The sequence below is a fragment of the Papaver somniferum genome, unplaced genomic scaffold, assembly GCF_003573695.1.
Source record: "Papaver somniferum cultivar HN1 unplaced genomic scaffold, ASM357369v1 unplaced-scaffold_10, whole genome shotgun sequence".
In the NCBI taxonomy this organism is placed as follows: domain Eukaryota; kingdom Viridiplantae; phylum Streptophyta; class Magnoliopsida; order Ranunculales; family Papaveraceae; genus Papaver; species Papaver somniferum.
In genome coordinates, this window is record NW_020618825.1 from 14,605,092 (window position 1) to 14,627,707 (window position 22,616).

A 22,616-nucleotide genomic window follows, 5' to 3' on the forward strand; every position below is an offset into this window, starting at 1 on the left:
ATATCTTCATGAATGAAGATATCCCTTAAAAAAGAGATATGATCTTCGTGAATGAAGATATCCCTTACCACAGAGATAGGAAGATATCTCTTTCGCATTCACAACGATGATCCAAAATCCGGTGGGGATGCTCCAAAGACATCAACGATGCATAATCCAATGGAGAGTGCAAAGCTTTGCAACGAAGATTCGAAGACGAAGGCGTCTGTACAATAAATGAGAAGTAGCGCAGACATGATGCTTGCTGAAGACGACGATTATTGCTCCAGACACCGCACTAGTTAACTACTGAGAAGCATAAGAAGCTTGGCCAATATGGTGTCGGCCCCACTCCGAAAATATGGCTTCGGTTAAATTCCGATGATGCATGATGATGACAATACGATTCCCTACAAGCTCCTACAGTGTCCTTGGGGTTTAATAATTTTAACCCAATCCTCGAGGTCTTCTTGGCGGTTTTCAAGTTGCTAATTGAAATTAAATAATTTCATAGTGTTGGTATTACTAACGAGTATCTTGAAGCACAAGAAATAAAATAATTTCTTGTACTGGACCGATCCTAAAACGAGCGGGTAATACAATATGAGATTAAATATCTCACGTGGATGCCAAGTAAACAAGCCTTCTACTGTAACCTCGAAACTTTTTTCACTCAAAGATGTCCGGCGGCAATACACACAGAAGCATGTGCTGGTTGTTACAGATCTCCAGCAAATCATGATTTTTGGCAACTGCAATAGAGAAAAAGTGACAGCAACAGGAGAAGTTAGTAAATTTTTCGTCGGGGCAATCAATTCAAAAGCACAGTTCAAGGGGCAGCTCAAATTCGACAACCTAACCAGACTACGTTAGAGCAGATACTTTTGCTTTCGCAAGCTTCAAGAACCACCTTCCGAAACCAAAAGGGGGCATACACACAACTAAAGAGTTTGCAAATGCTTATATACTCTTATAATAATTTTAAATTTTTTATATGACATACGTTTTGCAAATCCAATGCATACATTTTTATAGTGCAGACATTTCAATGAAAATTGTTTCATAAAAATTGCATACACTTCGAAAGTGCGAACATTTCATACATTCTAAATAACGCATACAATGGAGAACCGGGGAAAGAACCACCGGTCTCATATCATCATACCGGGGAAAGCACTTCTGTGCAATCTCTCCGGACTCCCCAGTAAGCGTCTATGAGTGTATGACCAGGGGAAGGCATCCAGCAGAAAGAGATTGGTGGCTCTCTAAAAGAGTCACAAACTAATACCGCAAGTGCACGGCGTCGATGTAGCTAATGTGCAAGTGCGAGTCGATCCACATGGACAAGGTGTGTGTAGTTGAAGCTTAAGGTTTTACTAAAACTGAGTTGTAACAAAGAGTCTTGGTTGTGTTAAAACACACATGAGATGATGGCAGTGACTGAACTGAAAAACAGTAGAATATAAAGCAAGTAAACAGGAACATGCTAGGGCTTTTGAATTCACTTCTTGATCCTAAACTAAGGCAGATCCTAATCAATCATGTTCTTGTTTCATCTCAGGGAAGATTGTGGATGATTTACTTAACCAATCTTACTAACTTACCCCTAGCATCAACTGTCTTCTCACAGTACAGCTGATCACAGGCTTGTTTGCTCAACCAGTCATCTAGCAATCCGCATTAGTGGAAGGTTAATCCCCTAAGTTCTCTAGTTCACCCCTAGCATTGAGTGTCTTCTTACAGCACACTCAATCACAGGTGCATTTGATCACTAAGTTTACTAACTTCCCTACTTCAATTAAGCATAGCCCTTCAAATGGACTGAATCCTTAGCTACTCTCACTCTTACACCCCTAGAATCAGCTGTCTTCTTACAGCACAGCTGATCACAGGTGCATTCACTCAACTAGATAATTATCATTCCTACTTAGTTTCAGCACTACAAGAACAGTGACATGAACAAGGAATATCCTAGCTTACAATTCAAGAGTATCATCTAACCCCTAGCAAATGGAGTTAGAACATAATGAAATTAAATGACAATGGAATTGAAATTGTTTAAAACATTGAACTGAAATTGAACTGAAATTGAAACAACATTAACAGTTGAGGTCCTAGCTATTCCAGGCCTCTTGGTGGTGCTCTGGCTAATCCAGGCTTCCTTCTAACACACACCCATCATCTCTATTTATACACAAACCAACTTTCCCCAAAACAGGACCACATCAGTCCAATTAGGGTTTGGTGAAAATACAAATTAAATCAAAAAAAATCCTACCTAACTCTGATAACAACCCTAATAGACTATCCCATACTTCAATTTAACATTCAATTGATTTCCCCCAAAAATTTCCCAAATCAGAAAAATTAGGGTTTTAGAAATTAAAATTAGAAATTTACCTAATCTCTGACTCCAATCAAACTTCGACCCATGCTTAGAATTAGTCTTCTCTTGCTTCCCATACCTTCAATTTGCCTCTAGATCGACCTAATTTACCTATTTCACACTTTAGGGTTTCGGTTGAAAATGTGTGGAATAAGTAAAGTAGACGGACTAGGGAGAGTGGAACAATGATGGGTTATCATTGTTCGACGCTGTGGTAATTATGGTGGTGATGGCGGAGCAGTTGGGATAGCAGGTGGAGGAGATGGTGGCGGACATGGAGGTTGCAGAGGAGGTGAGGGGAGAAAGAGAAGATGGAGTCGATGAAAAAGAGTTAGGGGGGTGTTTGGTTGGGTAGGAATAGGGTTAGGTATTAGGGTGTTGAGCGGATGTATCAGAATTCGATGTCCAGTGAGTTAAAGCGTTGGATCGACACATCTGGATCGAATCTATCGGCTGAGATGGCAATGCTTGCAGCGACCGTAGGATTGTGAGACACAACAAAACTGATGGCTCCAGATGGAGTTAGGTGCTGTAGTGTTAGACAGGAGCTTCAGAGTTTGATGCACTGTGATGAAGCGACCGTTGGATGATGGAATGGATCCAATCTGACGGTTAAGAGGCGAAACGGGTTTGGGTATTGATTTTAGGCTTAGAAAATGGGTTTGGGTTTAGGAAATGTGTTTGGGCTTAAACAATCTTGAGCCCACTTCTTCTTTAAGAACAATTTCTTCCTTTGTGAGCCCATTTTCATCCTTCTGGTCTTGTGCACAACATCCTTCGCGGTTTCCTTGTGTAATTCCTCCCGGCTTTTCACCACTTTTCTGCTCTTTTCCGCTCCGCTATTCATCCAAACTTTATTTATTACCTAAAAATGCAAAATTAGTTAATAAAAATATTTATTCTTGAAAACAAAGAAAATACAGAATGTGGGATAAAATGTAGAATTAATGCACAAAAAGATGAGTTAAATGCCAACAAAAAGATATAGAAATATGCACTTTTTAGCACTCATCAGAGATACCCATCATATATAAAATCTAGACCCCCACCGTTCGGTAATCTCCTGGCCCGGGATTGTCCAACGAGGTGAAAGGTCCCAAACATAGCACAAGGTAATCCCTTTGTGACGCTATGGTCTCAAACACTCATCGCACCCAGCGACAACTGCGTTGGACAATTGTATACCTATGGTTGTAGAGATATACCCAAATCTTATGCTCAAAGAGCCTACAAAGTTCTTTTAACTCGAAGATTGCATGGGGAAAACAGACGACCAAATACTGCTAATCATAACCCGATGAAAATTAAATCAAGGTATGCAAGAATCTCTTTGTCTCAAGGTGTCCCGGAACTTCAGTGAAGAGTAGGAGCAAGTATTAATACTTTGTCGTAGTATATCCTTCACCGAAGTTCTTCCATAAAGAAGACAAAGCCATGTCACGAACGGGCATGGCCGATAATGATTCAAAACCATGTCATAAAGGGGCATAGCCGACGACAATGCGAAGCCATGTCACAAAGGGGCATGTCCGTCGACAATGCAATGCCATGTCACGAAGGGGCATGGCCGATGACGATGCGAAGCCATGTCACGAGGGTGCAACCTTGTGACGAGGGTACCAAGTCGGTGATGGTGTTAATCCCTGCAGGTTCCATGGGCCATAAGAATTACGTAGGGGCTGTAGTACGAGTAATGAAGATAATAGTTCAAGAGAATGCGCGCTTCTCGACAGGGGGAATTTGAAGGAAACAACAACCGATGCAATGACAAATAAGGTGGAAGTGATTTTTCTCAAGGATCGTTCACCAACAACCCTCAAGAAAAGGGGCAAATTGTAGATACCATAATCTGTATGGACACATGGAGGATGATTAGAAGCTGCAGCTGGACACAAGACTACAGCAGCACACACCATATCAACCCCAACACATCTTCAATCCTAAGCTAAGGATAGAAGAGTAATTCTCCAGAAGATATTTTCCCTTTATAAACCAAAACGATTAGGTCTAGAGGTTTGTGACAGAAACCATAGATTCTGCCTCTTATATTTATCTTCGCATTCCTTTGTTTCCTTCAAAGGTTTGCCTCTTGTTTTTTTTCCTGAACATGAAAATTTTCAATTGAAACTTCCATTTTCTCCCTGGAACTTTGGTGTTTTTTTTTTTGAATTTTGTAGATCTGGTAAGATTTATTGCAGGTAGGATAAAATCCTTTACTCCTCCCTGTTTCTAGCGCCAAAATGTAGTTGCAGGAAATCCCACAACTAACACCCCATTAACAATTTCTAAATCTAAACTTATTTAACATGAAAATGAAGATAAAAATGATGGAAATGTAAAATAAGAAACAAGATTTACGTAGTTCGATCAATGTGATCTACATCCACGGGGTTAGGGTTCACAATGATTGTTGAAATTACATTTGGATTACATTCAGACTCCATTAATGAATATTTGGAGCTCTAAGTTGGTGAAGGAAGATGAAGAAAATACAAATTCTGTTTTCTCTCTCTACAAATGTGTCCTCCCTCTCTTGATTATACTTTCTCTCTCATACATTTCTCTTTATATAGGTGTTTACATAGTGGATGACAGCTAATATATAGTGGGGTACATCTAATATTCCCCCTATTTTCGGATCCCTTGCTACGTTCTCGCACACTAAGGAAGTGAATGACTCTCGCACACTAACAAAATGTGTTGTGCGACATTATGTCCCTACATTTTTCCTTTTTTTTTCTTGAATATTGCTTGAAGAGCGATCTTGAAGACGAAACTCGTTGTTGTAGTAGTCTTTGATCTTTGTTGATGAAGGAACTATGCGAAAGAATACTTTTCTTGAAAAGTACGTAGTTGCCTCTATTATTTTGTGAAGTTCCGAAGCTTTAGGAAGTAATCAGAAGTATCATCCCGAAGTATACGAAGTATGAAGTATCCTTGAAGTATGCGAAGTATGAAGTATCCTTAAATAAGTATAAGAAGTACTAATCCTCAAAATATAAGAAGTATTGCGAATCAATCATGCAATACTATTTCTCCATGTTCTCTGCCTCATGCTATGCTGTAATGCAAATATGAATGTAGATTAGTATTCAACATTTCTTTTTTCAAAAAAATTCATTTATGTGAAAGTTCAAATCGTTTTTGTTTGTTTTGATTTCATTTGAATGACTCGTTTCGTCTCATTTGATGAATATATTACATGGAAATGATCCTAATGAGGTCTTATGCATCCTTTGTCAAGGTCTTACTTGCCTTTTGATGAGGTCCTATTCCCCCCCTACTTCTCTCCATGTTAAATGCCATATCATTTGAAGAAAAGCAAATATTCAAGAGAAATCTTTAAAAAAAATTGTATGCAAGATTTTCTCAAATCTTTGTAATTGAAAAATCTTTGTAATTGTGCAATTGTATCGCGTTTTGTAATCCAAATCAAAAATCTTTTTATTTGTTGTAAGTAAAATGTTCAAGGAAAGTGGTACTTAGCTTTTATGCGAGTTGTTGTTGTTGTTGTCAAAGAAGTGAATAAAATGCCTTGAAACGTATGAATGTCGCTCAGCAAAAAGGAGCGTGAGAAGTGAGACTTTAACCCTTGACTTGCCTCTTCCATTTTCTCGCACCATACCAACTGTGATAAGGCCCTTGTGCGAAATTATCAAAGACTGTGCGAAGTAATCAAAGACCAACTGTGCGGAGGCAATTCTGTATAAATTTCGCGTAACAAAAACAAATGTACGAGAGGCAAGAATTGATCCCATGACCTTCTCCTTGCGAAGTACCACACTGACCAACTGTGTTGATTCTATTCTGTGCGAAATTTCTGTGCGAAGTAATCAAAGATCGTGCGAACTAATCAAAGACCAAGTGTGTGAACCTTCTCATGCGAACAACTAGACCAAGTGTGCGAACTATGCTAACCCAATGCGAAGTAATCAAAGACCAACTTCTCCTCTACTCTACGAGATAACTGTGCGAAGATGAAAAAATATGTGTGTGTTGGGATTCAATCACGCGACCACGAACGCACACGCTGCTGCCTTAACCAACTGTTCAAGCACCTCTATGCGAAGTAAACACTTAATGTTTTTCTATTGTTCTTTTATTCGCCCTTGGAGATGAGAAGAAAATGAAAAATGTGTATGTGAGCGAATTTGAACCCGTGACCTATTGCTTGTTCGCTCAACCTTGAACCATCTGTGCGAGTTTCTGTTTGTGACAGAAACCATAGATTCTGCCTCTTATATTTACCTTCGCATTCCTTTGTTTCCTTCAAACGTTTGCCTCTTGTTTTTTTTCCTGAACATGAAAATTTTCAATTGAAACTTCCATTTTCTCCCTGGAACTTTGGTGTTTTTTTTTCTGAATTTTGTAGATCTGGTAAGATTTATTGCAGGTAGGATAAAATCCTTTACTCTTCCCTTTTTCTAGCGCCAAAATGTAGTTGCAGTAAATCCCACAACTAACACCCCATTAACAATTTCTAGATATAAACTTATTTAAGATGAAAATGAAGATAAAAATGATGGAAATGTAAAATAAGACACAAGATTTACGTGGTTCGATCAATGTGATCTACATCCACGGGGTTAGGGTTCACAATGATTGTTGAAATTACATTTGGATTACATTGAGACTCCATTAATGAATATTTGGAGCTCTAAGTTGGTGAAGGAAGAAGAAGAAAATACAAATTATGTTTTCTCTCTCTACAAATGTGTCCTCCCTCTCTTGATTATACTTTCTCTCTCATACATTTCTCTTTATATAGGTGTTTACATAGTGGATGACAGCTAATATATAGTGGGGTACATCTAATATTCCCCTATTTTCGGATCCCTTGCTACGTTCTCGCACACTAAGGAAGTGAATGAATCTCGCACACTAACAAAATGTGTTGTGCGACATTATGTCCCTACATTTTTCCTCTTTTTTTTTTGAATATTGTTTGAAGAGCGATCTTGAAGAAGAAACTCGTTGTTGTAGTAGTCTTTGAACTTTGTTGATTAAGGAACTATGCGAAATAATACTTTTCTTGAAAAGTACGTACTTGCCTCTATTCTTTTGTGAAGTTCCGAAGATTTAGGAAGTAATTAGAAGTATCATCCCGAAGTATACGAAGTATGAAGTATCCTTGAAGTATGCGAAGTATGAAGTATACTTAAAGAAGTATAAGAAGTACTAATCCTCGAAATATACGAAGTATTGCGAATCAATCATGCAAAACTATTTCTCCATGTTCTCTGCCTCATGCTATGCTATAATGCAAATACGAATGTAGATTAGTATTTAACATTTCTTTTTTCAAAATTTTTTATTTATGTGCAAGTTCAAATCATTTTTGTTTGTTTTGGTTTCCTTTGAATGACTCATTTCGTCTCATTTGATAAATATATTACATGGAAATGATCCTAATGAGGTCTTATGCACCCTTTGTCAAGGTCTTACTTGCCTGTTGATGAGGTCTTATTTCCCCCTTACTTCTCTCCATGTTAAATACCATATCATTTGAAGCAAAGCAAATATTCAAGGTAAATCTTTAAAAAAAATTATATGCGAGATTTTCTCAAATATTTGTAATTGTGAAATCTTTGTAATTGTGCGATTGTATCGCGTTTTGTAAACCAAATCAAAAATCTTTTTATTTGTTGTAAGTAAAATGTTCAAGGAAAGTGGTACTTAGCTTTTATGCGAGTTGTTGTTGTTGTTGTCAAAGAAGTGAATAAATGCCTTGAAATGTATGAATGTCGCTCAACAAAAAGGAGCGTGAGAAGTGAGACTTTAACCCTTGACTTGCCTCTTCCATTTTCTCGCACCATACCAACTGTTTTAAGGCCCTTGTGCGAAATTATCAAAGACTGTGCGAAGTAATCAAAGATCAACTGTGCGGAGGCAATTCTGTATAAATTTCGCGTAACAAAAACAAATATACGAGAGGCAAGAATTGATCCCATGACCTGCTCCTTGCGAAGTACCGCACTGACCAACTGTGCTGATTTTATTCTGTGCAAAATTTCTGTTCGAAGTAATCAAAGATCGTGCGAACTAATCAAAGACCAAGTGTGTGAACCTTCTCATGCGAACAACTAGACCAAGTGTGCGAACCATGCTAACCCAATGCGAAGTAATCAAAGACCAACTGCTCCTATACTCTGCGAGATAACTGTGCGAAGATGAAAAAATATGTGTTTGTTGGGATTCGATCACGAGACCACGAACGCACACGTTGCTGCCCTAACCAACTGTTCAAGCACCTCTATGCGAAGTAAACACTTAATGTTTTTCTGTTGTTCTTTTATTCGTCCTTGGAGATGAGAAGAAAATGAAAAATGTGTATGTGAGCGAATTTGAACCCGTGACATATTGCTTGCTCGCTCAACCTTGAACCATCTGTGCGAGTTTCTGTTTGCGACAAAAACCATAGATTCCGCCTCTTATATTTATCTTCGCATTCCTTTGTTTCCTTCAAAGGTTTGCCTCTTGTTTTTTTCCTGAACATAAAAATCTTCAATTGAAACTTCCATTTTCTCCCTGGAACTTTGGTGTTTTTTTTTTCTGAATTTTGTATATCTGGTAAGATTTATTGCAGGTAGGATAAAATCCTTTACTCCTCTCTGTTTCTAGCGCCAAAATGTAGTTGCAGGAAATCCCACAACTAACACCCCATTAACAATTTCTAGATCTAAACATATTTAACATGAAAATGAAGATAAAAATGATGGAAATATAAAATAAGACACAAGATTTACGTGGTTCGATCAATGTGATCTACATCCACAGGGTTAGGGTTCACTATGATTGTTGAAATTACATTTGGATTACATTGAGACTCCATTAATGAATATTTGGAGTTCTAAGTTGGTGAAGGAAGAAGAAGAAGATAATAATAATAATAATAATAATAATACAAATTCTGTTTTCTCTCTCTACAAATGTGTCCCCTCTCTCTTAATCATACTTTCTCTCTCATACCTTTCTCTTTATATAAGTGTTTACATATTGGATGACAGCTAATATGTAGTGGGGTACAAATAATATTCCTCCTATTTTCTGATCCCTTGCTATGTTCTCGCACGCTAAGGAAGTGAATGAATCTCGCACACTAACAAAATGTATTGAGCGACATTATGTCCCTACAACATCTTCATATGCAGCTTTCGTGTCTGATTACATTGTAAGTAATCTTCCTCTTGTTGTTGTTGTTGTTTTATTTTATTTATTATTTGTAGAGATATCTCAATTTTTCTCATATTATTTTGTTTAATAGTTTCAAACCCTTATGGATCTTTTAAAAAAAGTGGGAATGTTATAAATATCCTCCATTCTGGTTGACCTTTCACAAATACCACGGAGGGGTAAAAATTAAGATTTTTGGAGTCAACTTGAGAAAGTTGCTTCCACTTTTCAGAAGGTATGGGTATTTTTATAAATTGAATAAGGGTATATTTCAAGAGATAGATTTTGAGGGGTATTTAAATAATGTATATGCTTCATTCTTCATCTTAATTAAGATGGGATTTTTCTTTGCCTAATAGTGTTTGATTAGTATAAAATTGGGCTTAGATAAGTATATATATAGTCTAGATATTTAAGTGGGCTTAGATAAGTATATATAGGTTCCTTGGAAAAACAACTTTTGAAATCCATCCGTAAAATTACGGGTGAAATCCAATCCACAAGAGTTATAGGCCGGATACGGATGGGATTCTCAAATCCGCATGTTTACACGGTTTGGTTGCGGTTGGACTTCGCAATCCGCAGATTTATCCGCACCGCAGGGTAGTAAGAGAATTTTGTTTTGATACCGGTGTATTTTGGATACGCACGACCTTTGAATATTGTTTTTGCGATATTGTTGATTACCTAGCTCTTAGCCTTTAAAGCATACATATTTATACTAATTTGCATATATTTATTGTTGATCAACTCCACAAACCGAAATTTATACTAGTTTGCATCTCTGTCTTCTGTCACCTCACTATCTCCATGTTAATGAATTTCATCAACAACTGTAACTGGAACAAAAATATTAACGTACTAGGCTGTACCAGGCTGGACTCGGTGAGCATACATATTTACTGGTGAGTTTTCTGACGGACCTCATGACGGAACTCGAAAGAAAAAAGAACTCATGACGGAACTAACTTGATAACTCAAACTAGCCCTCTACAAGCACAGTATCAAGATGGAAACAATCGTAAGCATACATATTTATTAAAGCCATTGGAGCTATATTGTTGATTACAGTAGGGTGGTTCTTTTGGAGATCAAAATAATTAAAGAAAAATTATAGTTTCTGAACTTAATATATATTTTTTTCTGACTAAATCCGCGATTAATCCACATCCGGACCGTATCACCCGTTGATCCGCATATGTGAAATCTGCGGGTGACTGGGCCGGACACGGTTTGATTTCCAAATCCGCAACTTTGACGGTTTGGACGCGGGTGACCCCTAATCCGCAACCGTCCGTCCGTTGCACACCCCTAGTTTTAGGGCATACCAAAAACTTTCAAGGCATACAAAATAGTTTTCCCATCCTAGGTGACCTTATAAGGGGTGTCTATTGGGTAGTTCAATTACATATATACGCTTAAACCTAAAATCGAAAAACAAAAAACAAAATATGTTTCTATCCTAAACATCTCTTCTTCTTCCTCCAGCCAAACCACCTTCCTTCTCTCTCAGAATTTTTTTTCCATCACCGTAATTAATTGTCGATTCGTGAAAATTTGATCATCGATTAAATTGAACTATATGATGGATCGTACAAAGAAAAAAGAAAACGTCAGGTGTTCTAAATCGTCTTTTAATCCATGAATTAAAGAAGAAGAACCAATTGAAGATGAAGGTGTAAAAACTATAACTGAACCAGGAATTGAATCAGAAATTCAACCATTTGAAGCTCCAACTCCTGAAATGAGGATAAGAAGGTATTCCCAACAAACCCAATCTCTTATTTGTTGTTTTTCATGGATTAAATGGGTTAAATTGCTAAAAATTTAGGATTCTTGATGGTTACAGTAGTGGGTTCGGCTGATAATTGAGTTGAGTTTTGAGCAGAACTGTTTTTGAAATTTCACCCTGAAAGTGTCTATGAACATTTCGGCTAAAAGTAAATATCAGTTTTTAGCCGATCCCCAAAATGTGTATTAAATACGTCCCAGAACAGTGCCAGGTTCGGCTAATACCATGCAAACCTTCCCGGCCGAACCTGAGAAGTGAAATTTACTCCAGGTGGTTGTCAGGTTCGGCTGACTCGATTAGATCATTTTCAAGCCGAACCTCTCTCTGTAAACACTTCGAAAATATTGATTTGCATGCTCTGGGTTCGGCTAGCTCATGTTGTTGAGTTATCATCCGAACCTTCTCTTTGCACACTCAAGTCTATCGATCTTGTTTTGGCCCTAACCTTTTCGTCTGATGTCGGAATGGCCTCATTCTTTTTACGTTGTGTGTGCCTTTTCATTCTCTTGAAGGTGAAGATAAGATCTCCTTGGTTTTAGTGACTTGAATTCGGACCTTGGTATTCTCCATCATTAGACTTCACTTTCTTAACACTTTAGTAATTTCCACTTTTTTTGTTTGATTCATCTTATGAAAAGGCTGTACAATAGAAAACATATGTAATAAAAAGCCTAACCCCTAAAAATGTGTATGAATTTAAGTGTTTTATGGAAAATCAGTTCGGCTGATATGCTTTTTTAAATATGAGCATGATACGATATTTAGAGTGAAAACAGAACCTAACTCTCAAGAGAAGGTTCGGCTTGTAATGAAAATTTCTTATTAGCCGAACATTTAACTAGTAAGTAGGTCGGAAGTTACATAGTATAAGTTCGGACAATAACTATTATATTTCGAGTAACCCGAACTGTTCATCTTCTGTAGTATACAAGTTAGGTTCGGCTGATAATTTCAAGCCGAACCTATCTCTGGGTTGCCGAACTTGGGTGCAAAAACTCATTTTTTTGATGATTTCAACCCATACAAATGAAATTAAACATAATCTGAAAGTATACTTGTGTATTGTTAGCATTGGGTTTCTCATCGTTGTATTCATCTTCTAGATTTGGCTCATAAAAATACAAGTTTTTCCTCACTTCCCCTTCTTCTTCTTCTCCGAAAAACCTAACTTTTTTTTTCTTCCCCAAAAATTATCATCAACACAAACTTTTATAACTTCATTATCTTAATCACTAATTATTTATATTAAACACTAATCAAAATTATTCATAGTTATTAACACTAATACAGAAAGGGTACATTTACCATTACCAAAAATATTTGGTTAAGGGATAATTGGATTTGCTATTTCCAACCCTATTTTGTCTTTGTTCAATATGCCCTGAAACTTTCTTGTGTTCCCTAAAACATGATTCTTTTGAAAGCCAAATATATATTCTCTGAATCATACAGGATAGAGATGAAAGTTAAGAATGGAAAAGATAAGAAAAAGGAAGAAGTTTTACTGTGGATCTAAATCTTTCTAGATGACATGTCAAACATAAAATCCGAGGGAGACTAATTTGAAATGTAGCACCAAACAACAGATACAACATTTATTTCCCCAAGTGGAATAGTTTCTTAATGTTGTCATAATCAAGTTACATCCAGAGAAACCGAACCAACTTATAAAAAATAGGTAGGTCGGTTATTACAAAACCATCAGCAAAAAAGAGGTCATTTAAAAATAAAAAAATATGTGACTGAGAAAAACAAATATATGGCTATACTGGTATTAATATGTATTGAAAATGGTTACCACATCGAGTAAAAGAGAATATAAATAATATTTCCTCCGTCCCACTATTAAGTGATCTAGTTCAAGTTTGCACAATTTTTAAGGCAAGTAAGGAGAAAAGTATTTTTAAGCATTTTTTACAGTTATACCCTTATGGATAATAAATAGTTGAAATTTTGAAATGGTTTATCTCTCAAACTACACCACGGATGTTCGCAAACTTCGTACCATTGAAAAGCATTTTAAAACACCTACGTAACGAATATAAACATGACTATCAAATTATGCATATTTCTTATATTTCTTATAATCAATTAAAGGATAATTTTAGAAATATCTCCTTGTTTAGTGATAGAGGTCACCTAATGATGGGACAAAATCTAAAAGTAACTAGGTCACTTATTAGTGGGACGGAGAAAGTAGTACCGTAAAGATGAAATCCTATGGCCTTAAAACCTTAACCTTAGAGGAATCTGATTGAAAAATGTTGATCAGCACCGTTCAAAAATAACTAAGAGGTTAAATTTTGGTTTAGAAATTTAGATCTCCTAATGTAATAAGGGCCTTGAATCTGAAGTGAAAAGAATTTTGAAAATGTAAACCTTTTTTTTCTTTTTTTTTTGCATGAATCATTTTTACACATTAGCTCCAAGTTTGTTAGAGTTTGAGACTCGAATAAACACCGTGGAAGGAATGGTTGTATTGTGATAGCCTGCTTCGTATAAGTATTGTGGTCATCAGTACGAATAAAGTGACCAAAAAAGATATTATGTTCATGGATCGGATGCTTTACTAAAGCAGATATCCATTTGTTTATCATTGAGTTTCAATGACACATCAATGATAAATAAATGGATTTCTGTTTTTGTAAAGCGTCGGGTTCAAGAGCTGAATTTCTTATTCAGTTATTTTATTGATACTGATGATGATGAGGATGACGACAATGCTTAATTTTTATGAAGCGGGCAGAAGCAAGAAGATTATTTCTTCCACAATGTTTGTTCAAGTCTTATACTCTAACAAGTTTGGAACTAATTTGTAAAAATGAATTATATATGAGAAGTTAACATTTTTCTAAATTAATTTCACTTCCAAAGCTCAAGATGATTTGTGAACAAGTATATAGCCTCTCAGTTATACTTTTTCAACTGCCCCATTTTGGATGATTAGGGATTTGGAGAATTCTATTTCTGAAACATGAATGTTAGTCAAAGGTTTCTAGCAGTTTCCATTAAGGTAAAAGTTTTAAGTTTGTCCGATTTTATCTTTACGGTATTGTGTTACTTCATTTATCCTCTCTTTCACTCAAAACGATAACCATTTTCAATATATACTTGAACTCACATAACCGTTTTCCATATAACCTTTTATGTTTTTCATGCTTTTAATTTTTATAGGACTTTTTCTACATTTTTGGCTTTGTAATAACCAACCTACCAATTTTTTATACACAAAATTGGTTAAAAAGACCAAAATCAATAATTTCTGGGTGAAAAAGACATCTAGATTTTGATACTGCTTAAATGGACAAAATGATAAAAATAGTCAAATACTTTTTTTTTTATTTTTCATTTACACAGAATGCATCCAGTTTCATCCTCGCTATTTTTTAAGTTTAAGCCAGTATGACTCCAGTTTCATCCTTGCTATTATTTTTTGTCCATTTCACCCATAATAATTTTTACTCATTCATTAGAATCGTGTTTTAAAAATATTTGGACAATGACCCATTTTCCGTTTTTTATATGTCGGTTGGTCTAGACATAAGTTTTGATTATGACAACATTGAGAAATTTTTCTGACTTTCTTCACTTAGTGCCTAACATAGAGTCGTTTGTCTTTCGCGATGCAAGTCACTAGTAAAACTCTTGAGCACTTATATTTACTCAGTGTCTGCCCAATATTGACTCGTATTTGTATAGTACGCTGTAAAACATTTTGTGACAATTATGCTTGAGAAATAAATGTTGCACCTCGTTGGTTGTTGGTAGATTTATAATCAGTCATATTCGAATTTTACGTGCGACCAGATCTAAAAATGATGTATATGGCCTAAAAAGACTATAGATAAGCTTAATAGTTAAGTTCCAAGCTAGGATAGTCCTTTAGTTTTCGTTTGTATTGCTCAGTTGATATGTGAAATTGAGAAAAATCAATCTTTGTTTCTTCAAATGTTGACAACAGTTCAATCTTATACTTACGTGTTGGACGAGGTGAGATGATATTTGTTGATGGAGTGGTGAAACTAAGTATCTTTCTGTAGTTTGGGTAAGATATAAATAGAATATAGATGTAAGAGAAGTAATGATTTAGGGTAATTTTGTAGATAGCTTTCTAAAATGTCCGATGTGATAAATTGCTCATGATCTATGATAAATAAATTCAAGCTAGGCTACCAGATGGAAACTTCCAACATTTCGCAACAACTTTTAATTAATGATAATCTCCTTTTGTATAAATGACTACTTTGTCAATAATTCATCAAAATGGTAGCTATACTAAATTATTTATGGCAATGATGGCTATAAACAAGTACTAGTATGACCTCCATTAGATCATTCACTGAATGAGCTCATGAAAAATGTTGGGATGAGAGGTGGTGATAGTTGGAGGCCGAGTTGCAGGTTTAGCAACAGCCTTGGCACTAAAGAGAGCTTGAGTTAGAAGTTCAATGTTAGAGAAATCAAGTGAGAAGAGAGTTGCTCTTGATTCACTTGACGTTGCTCACCAACTTTCTCTTGAATCACTTTGGTATGTAATTCATTCAACCTCCCTTCGTTTTCCTATATATGAATTTTCTTTCGTTGTGTTTTGAACTTTTTTACCTTGTCTTTGTTTTAGGATCGAAGTTACTGATGTTGCAAATGGGTCTCTCTTAATTTCAAAAGGAAGTTTCACGGATAATTCACTGAGAACATCACTTTTTCCGAGAATTCTCTTTCTCATATATAAAACAAAAAATGCATGTGAATGTGGTAAAATCAAAAAAATAGGTCGAGTCTCATAGTCCACGTGTTCTTTATTTCGTACATGCATTAAAACTTCACTTTTCCACACTGAATTCTCTTACTCGTATGCCGTATAAGACAAAAAAAAATAGAAGAAGAAGCACTTGGGAACGTGGTTAATTTGCTACGTAGTATCCAAATTAGCATGAAACTATCCTTCTAGAAACTAGAATTGCATTATAAATCATCCACTACTTCTTCCTTCATTTATCCAAAATCAAGTGCATGCTATTTCAATTACTTACAAGTGCACTATTACTAGTAGTACTTAAGCAGCACTAATTAATGCATCACCTAAGCATGGAGAATGCTTCTCCAAGTCCACCATCCTCGAAAGGTTTGAGGAAAGGACCTTGGGCTGAAAACGAAGATCAACTTCTTAGGAAATGTATAGAAAAGCATGGTGCAGGAAAATGGGGTCAAGTTCCTCTTAGAGCAGGTACTTAACATACATTTAATCGCAGTAGTGTGTATATATACAGTACACATGTTTCATAGTTTTGTTGATATGTTTCAGGTCTAAATCGATGTCGGAAAAGCTGTAGACTGAGGTGGTTGAACTATCTGCAACCAAATCTCAAAAGAGGAGAGTTTGAAGCAGATGAAGCTGATCTCATTACCCGAATGCATAACCTTCTTGGGAACAGGCAAGTAGTACGCTTTTTAAGAGCATCACACTGATAGAAACTCTAAATATATGATAAAACTAAAACTTCATTAATTTTCAACATTTGAATTTGTCATTTGCAATCAAAAACTGTTGAGAATAGTCCTATGTTGTATGGGAAACTTTAGATCCTGCAGTTAATACGGTAGTCGGCTATACATCTGTAGTTTATCGTATAACTACTAAATTTTTATCAAACAATGATTTGCTCAGATGGTCCCTTATTGCGGGTAGAGTTCCAGGAAGAACAGCAAATGATATCAAAAACTACTACAACACTCACTTGAAGAAAAAGTGTTCCTCTAAACACAGCCAGAAGAACCAACAAAACAAACGTAGACGTCCTCCTCATCAGAATAATGATACGATGGTGCCAAAAGTTTTAAGACCTCAACCTCGAACCTTCTCCAAGACACCTCAGTGGATCATAAATAAAGAATCAACACCAATACCAGGGATGATGAATGATAACAACAATCTTAAAACCACAACAACTAGATTGCCTAGTCCTGATAGCACTAATCATGAAGATCATGAGTTAACAAACAATTCTTTGTTACCGGCCGTTAATCATCTTGATCTATTCTCATCAAAAAATGTTAGCAGTAGTGATGATTACTACTGTAACTTTGATAATGATCAGAGGTTAAAAGAAGTTGGAGATTACCTGAACAATGAAGTTGGCGATTACTTGAACAATGATGACTTGTATCTGGATGATGATCTCTGGATAATGTTAGGGGAAAATCAAGATGGACAGTACTTAACCATCTAATCGATCACTGGGCCGGGCATGTCTTGCCGAGAATATAATTAAGAAGTGGTGCGTACACTTTTATTTGTTCTTTGTTTAGTTGTCCTAAAATGTACGTGTTGTTTGTTTCTAATTCAAGTGGCTCTGAATTTGTCTAATAATATCTAGCAGATTTACATGTAACTATATATTTTTTTAGTGTGAATCAGTTCTGGTGTTCTACGCAGGTTGTTTTTGTGCTGAGGTTAACCAAGGGACCCCATTTTTATATTTTCACCAAAGTGTTGTTACCTTACAAATACATGTTAGACGTCCGGAAAGAGGGCAAAACTAAGGGTGCACACGAATCGAGCCGGACCGGTGGATCGTACCGGAATCGATGGAACCGTGTCTGGTTTTGTACCGAACCGAGAAACGAGATACAGATATCGGTCCAAAAAATAGAAACCGGGGCTAGGGAGGTATAGGTGCACGGTCCTGACCTAGTCCTGTGCCGAACCGTACCGTCTGTACCGAGTAGTAGTAGCCGTTAGATTTAGGGGATGATAAATCAGTAATAGTCGTTAGATTAAAACCTGGTATATAAGCGAACATTATAAGACTAGGGTTTCTCTTCTCATTTTCGTTTCTTTTTTTTTCCGTCTCCTCTCCTCTGTCTCTGAGAAGGAGAAGAAGTGAAGAACTCCATTACAGGGACGAGACAATTTTCTTCTGAATCTTATCTTCTCCATTGTTAACTCCATTACTTACCACCTCTCGATCCAGAAGAAGAAGTAGAAATTGTTAACCAAAGGTAAGTGTTGAATCAGTTGATTCAGTTCTCCTATTTTGAATTTTGGAACGTAGGATTTTGAAGTAGTGATGATTTGTATTGTTTACCAAATTAATTACTGTTGATACATTGTTTACCAACTGGATTAACTTAATTCAGGGTTTCACTTTCACAGGGTAAGACAAAGGGAAAATATTCAAGGAACAATCCAACTCAGAAATTGAAATTGTTAACCAAGGGTAAGTTCAACAAAATCTTTGCTTTTAATCATGTGAAATATTCTTATGGAGCGGAGAAAGAGAAGAAAAAGGTTAGAGATTTGTTGGATGATGCTATTGTTTTGGATTATGTTGTTCCTAATTCACTGTCTAGTGTTAATATTTGAATGGTAATGGTGTTGTTTTAGTAATAAAGTTGCAGCCTTTGGACTTGCAATGTTGTGGATTGGAACAATTTGAGAAATGGGTTTATTAGAATTATCAATTTGAGTACTTCTTTTTCTTTTTGTTAATGAAATTAGGGTGTTGGTAATTGTTAATTAAATTAGGGTGTTAGTAATTGTTGCTTAGTAATTGTTGTTAATCAATTTTTTCTGATTTTTTTTACAACTTAGATTGATGGGTTAATTGTTGCTTAATTCTTACTATGGCTATGGACATACTAGCCATTCCTGTGTCTTCTGTTACATCTGAATCTGCTTTTAGCACAGAAAAGCGAGTGTTAAGTCTTTGTAGAAGCTCTTTATCTACAAGGACAGTTGAGGCGTTTCTTTGCACACAAAGCTGGCTAAGAAGCCAATACAACTTGATCTTTTATGTGACTACATACCAGATGACGATGTCGAAATTGAAGAAGGTAACATATTATATTCACAATTTTTTTTCCTTGTTACTTTTTTTTAGTAATAGTTACTAACTGCCTAACTTGCTGTTACTTTTTATTGCAGAGTTACTGGGTCCTATCAAAAATAATGCCACCACCAGTGCAACCATGGAATAGATCTCCACAACCACTTCACCCATGCTACAACTTCAACTAACTTTCTATTAGTTGTTGGTCAGTCATTAGTGTGTGTGTTTATGCTACTTCTACTTGAGTACTTGTTATTTTGTTAAGACTTTGGTTGTTTATCAGTTTGTGTGCTACTGCTACTTGTAAAGACTTTGGTTGTTTGACACTTTGGTTTGCTAGTATAGTTATTGCTACTTTTGGGTTGTTACTTTGTTCTTTGATTGAGATATTTCTTAATATATTGAAAAACAGGTAAAACAGGTATATAATTTTTCTGGAAAACTGACAGGGAAATCTGTCTGGAATTCTGATAGAAAAGAACCGATTGGAACCGGAACCATACCTGGTACCGAATGGTACCAGAACCGAGGTACAAGTTAGGTACCGGTCCAAAATTTTGGAACCGAGGCTAGGGAGGTAAAGGTACTCGGTCTTGACAATAACCGAACAGTACCATGTGCACCCTTGGCAAAACCCAATAAAATTGTCTAAACGCCAAATCAAAACTAGTTGAAACCCGATCCTGCTAAATTATTTGAAGAACTGCAGAATGTCCGGCAGTAGCACTCCCACGGACGATTACTATCTATTTTACGTGGAACAAAAGCATTATTTTGTGATATAAAATTTAGGAAGCTATTCTATTTATTTCACTAAGTTATTCTCACACTATCTCGCATTTTGGATGTCATTTTTTCTTCATAAAATATAAACAACAACAAACTTAAAATTAATACTTTAAGAATATGTTCTTCTTACGAAGCTTTATGCACCTATTAAAAATGAGCACATTTTGAGAGGTATAGGACCATCATCGATCAACTCCTTTGAAAATCAGCCAGTTGGAAATCAACGAAGACTGGAATGTGCTCTCAGAATGTTCTCAGTTTTTAATATAAAACTATATTAAGGTATAAATAGCAGAGTTAGGAGTCATTGTTTGGCCAAGAAAAAAAAAAGTCAAATTCTATAGAGACAAGAGAAAAAGAGGCAAACCAACTTACAAGTGAATAACGAAAATGAAGTATTGGGTTAATCGGTTAATTATAAAGAAAACAAAAACACCGGTGAACAAAATGGGAAACTAGTTGCAGCAGCGACACTCCACTATCTGCTGACCGGTGACATCTTTTGATGAGATGCTTGCTATCATGTTTTGATATCTTGTTTTGCATGCCTTCCACGTGTCTCTTTCTGTACACGTGGTGGATGATGAAAGGTGTACATACAATTTGCCCCTCTTCTTCTGACTTGGGCGTATTTTGCAATTTTGAAGAAGAAAGTTCTTCCTACACGTTTCCCACTTTGCATTAACTTTCCCCGTAACTGCTCCTTGGTACGAGGAGCAGTTATTGTCTTCTCTAGCTTCATAAATAGGAAAGAGAATGTGAAAAAAAACTTTTATCCTCTTCTTGTCAGTGTTCTTCCTCTTCTTGTTTTCCATTCTTGTTCTTTAGTCATTTATTATCATCATTCTTGTGAGGAAGATAACAACATTCAATTTTATGTTTCTTTCGCTCTCGATCGTTGATGCCCCTGTATATTTTGATATCTCCGATCCTCTTTTCTTCGACTGTGGTTGGTGATTGTAGTCCTCTTCTATACATGTATGGGGTTTTTCATTAGATGTTCATCATTGATTTATCTATGTATCTACCCGTTTGTCTCCTGCTACTGTATTCTTGGTTTTGTGATGAAGTACATACATGTCGAAGCATATATGCTTGCCCCTGTTCTTTGTTACTACGTCTGTGAGTCTGTATCTAAGTATTATCCCTGGAGTTGGATGGGGTATTTTTTAGTTCTTAGGGTTTTTGATGTTTATCCGGATGAACCATCAATTATGGGTTTTTTGATCTTTAGTGACCTCCTCGTATTTTTCTCTAAACTATTTTTGTGTTTCCTTGTAGATATGTCTGATCGTCCGAGGGCTCCTTACCAAGCCCCGCCGTCTAGTCTGCCAAGATCCCCTCCGCGTCGAGATTCTGACAATCTCCACTTGGGGAAGGTCCTTACAAGTCTTCTTTATCGGATCCTCGGGGTCATAGGATTTCATCTTCCTCCGGTGCGAAGGTTGTGCCTACTAAGAAAGGGGATGTGCCGAAGGGTCCTTCTGGACCTAGGTATGCTGTTAATCGTTCCCCTCCTCGTCCTCGTGAAGATTCCAGGAGTACGCAGGCTCCTCCTTGTGATGACTCTAGGACTACGCGGGCTGCTCCTCGTACTGAAATAGTGGATGTTCCGCCCCTTCGTTTAATGGCTCCTCCTTCAGTGCCTCCGCAGAAGTCCTTGCCGCCTCCTCCCGCGGTTTCTTTCAAAGGGAAGTACTCCAAGGGTACTATGCCGAGGGATGATCCGTCTAAACGTCTTCCTTCTAAAAGAAAAGCTTCGGAATTGAGTCATATTTCTGATTCCGCAGACGAAGAAGAAACTGTCCCTGTGATACGCATCCTTCCAGTTGGTAAGAAGAAGGTCACTTTCAAGCATATTGATCTTGATATTTTCAAGGAAAAACATGAACTTCAAGCTTTTGAGGTTCGCTTCTATTCCCCTGGCGATGATATCACTTACGAGCTCCTTCCTAAGTATCATTTTGACGAGTTTCATCTGTTGACTTCTGTTGGAGCCTTCGAGGAAGGTCTCATGTTGACCCTATATAAGTCGGGTGACTCCTTTTATTATGACGTGTTGGCTAGTCGCGAAGGCTCTTCCACGAACACTCATAATCGTTCCGTGTCACAACTATCTGGGAATTATCTTTGTTCACTGAAGGAATGTTACCTGCGAAGCAAGGGAGAGACTATGATGGCCTGCTATGTTCCGAATCCTGCTGAGAGAAAGTGGTACACTCCTCAGAATTTTAACAGTTCTTTTGGGGATTATGTCAACAGCAGAAACCGTAAGCCGTGGAGTGTTAGTCTTCGTAATATTGCTGCTCCCCGTGGTGAAATTCGTCTTTTGAGTGAGGTGAGTGATACCAAGTTGAAGTATGTTCCTGGTACTTAGGGATCTGCTAAACGGGAACTCTTTCCTGCTCGTGAAAGGATTAAGCGTGACCATGATTATGAATGACATGCTACTGTTATTGAGGTGGTTGGTCCTTGGGCTTATATATAGATTTCGGGTCCACGCGGTTGGCGTCCTTCTGAAAATAGCAAGCCTCGTGAAACTCGTCCTACTCGTTATGGAGATTTCTGTCATTGGCGTCCGAATTTCGCGGGCATGAATTTTCCTTATGCTCTTGATGTCGTTGATGGAGATGAGGAGGAGGGTTCTTGTACTACCCATCAAACGAAG

The 22,616-nt window shown here is 36.8% G+C and overlaps 1 protein-coding gene across 1 annotated transcript; it reads left to right on the forward strand.

The window, feature by feature from the left end:
• Window positions 1–16,415: 16,415 nt before the first annotated feature.
• LOC113326409 (transcription factor MYB90-like) lies at window positions 16,416–18,693 on the forward strand. The gene is made up of 4 exons (XM_026574147.1): window positions 16,416–16,554; window positions 16,633–16,762; window positions 16,996–17,541; window positions 18,468–18,693. The coding sequence occupies exons 1-4, from the start codon at window positions 16,416–16,418 to the stop codon at window positions 18,691–18,693; spliced, it is 1,041 nt and encodes a 346-aa protein (XP_026429932.1).
• Window positions 18,694–22,616: the final 3,923 nt, after the last annotated feature.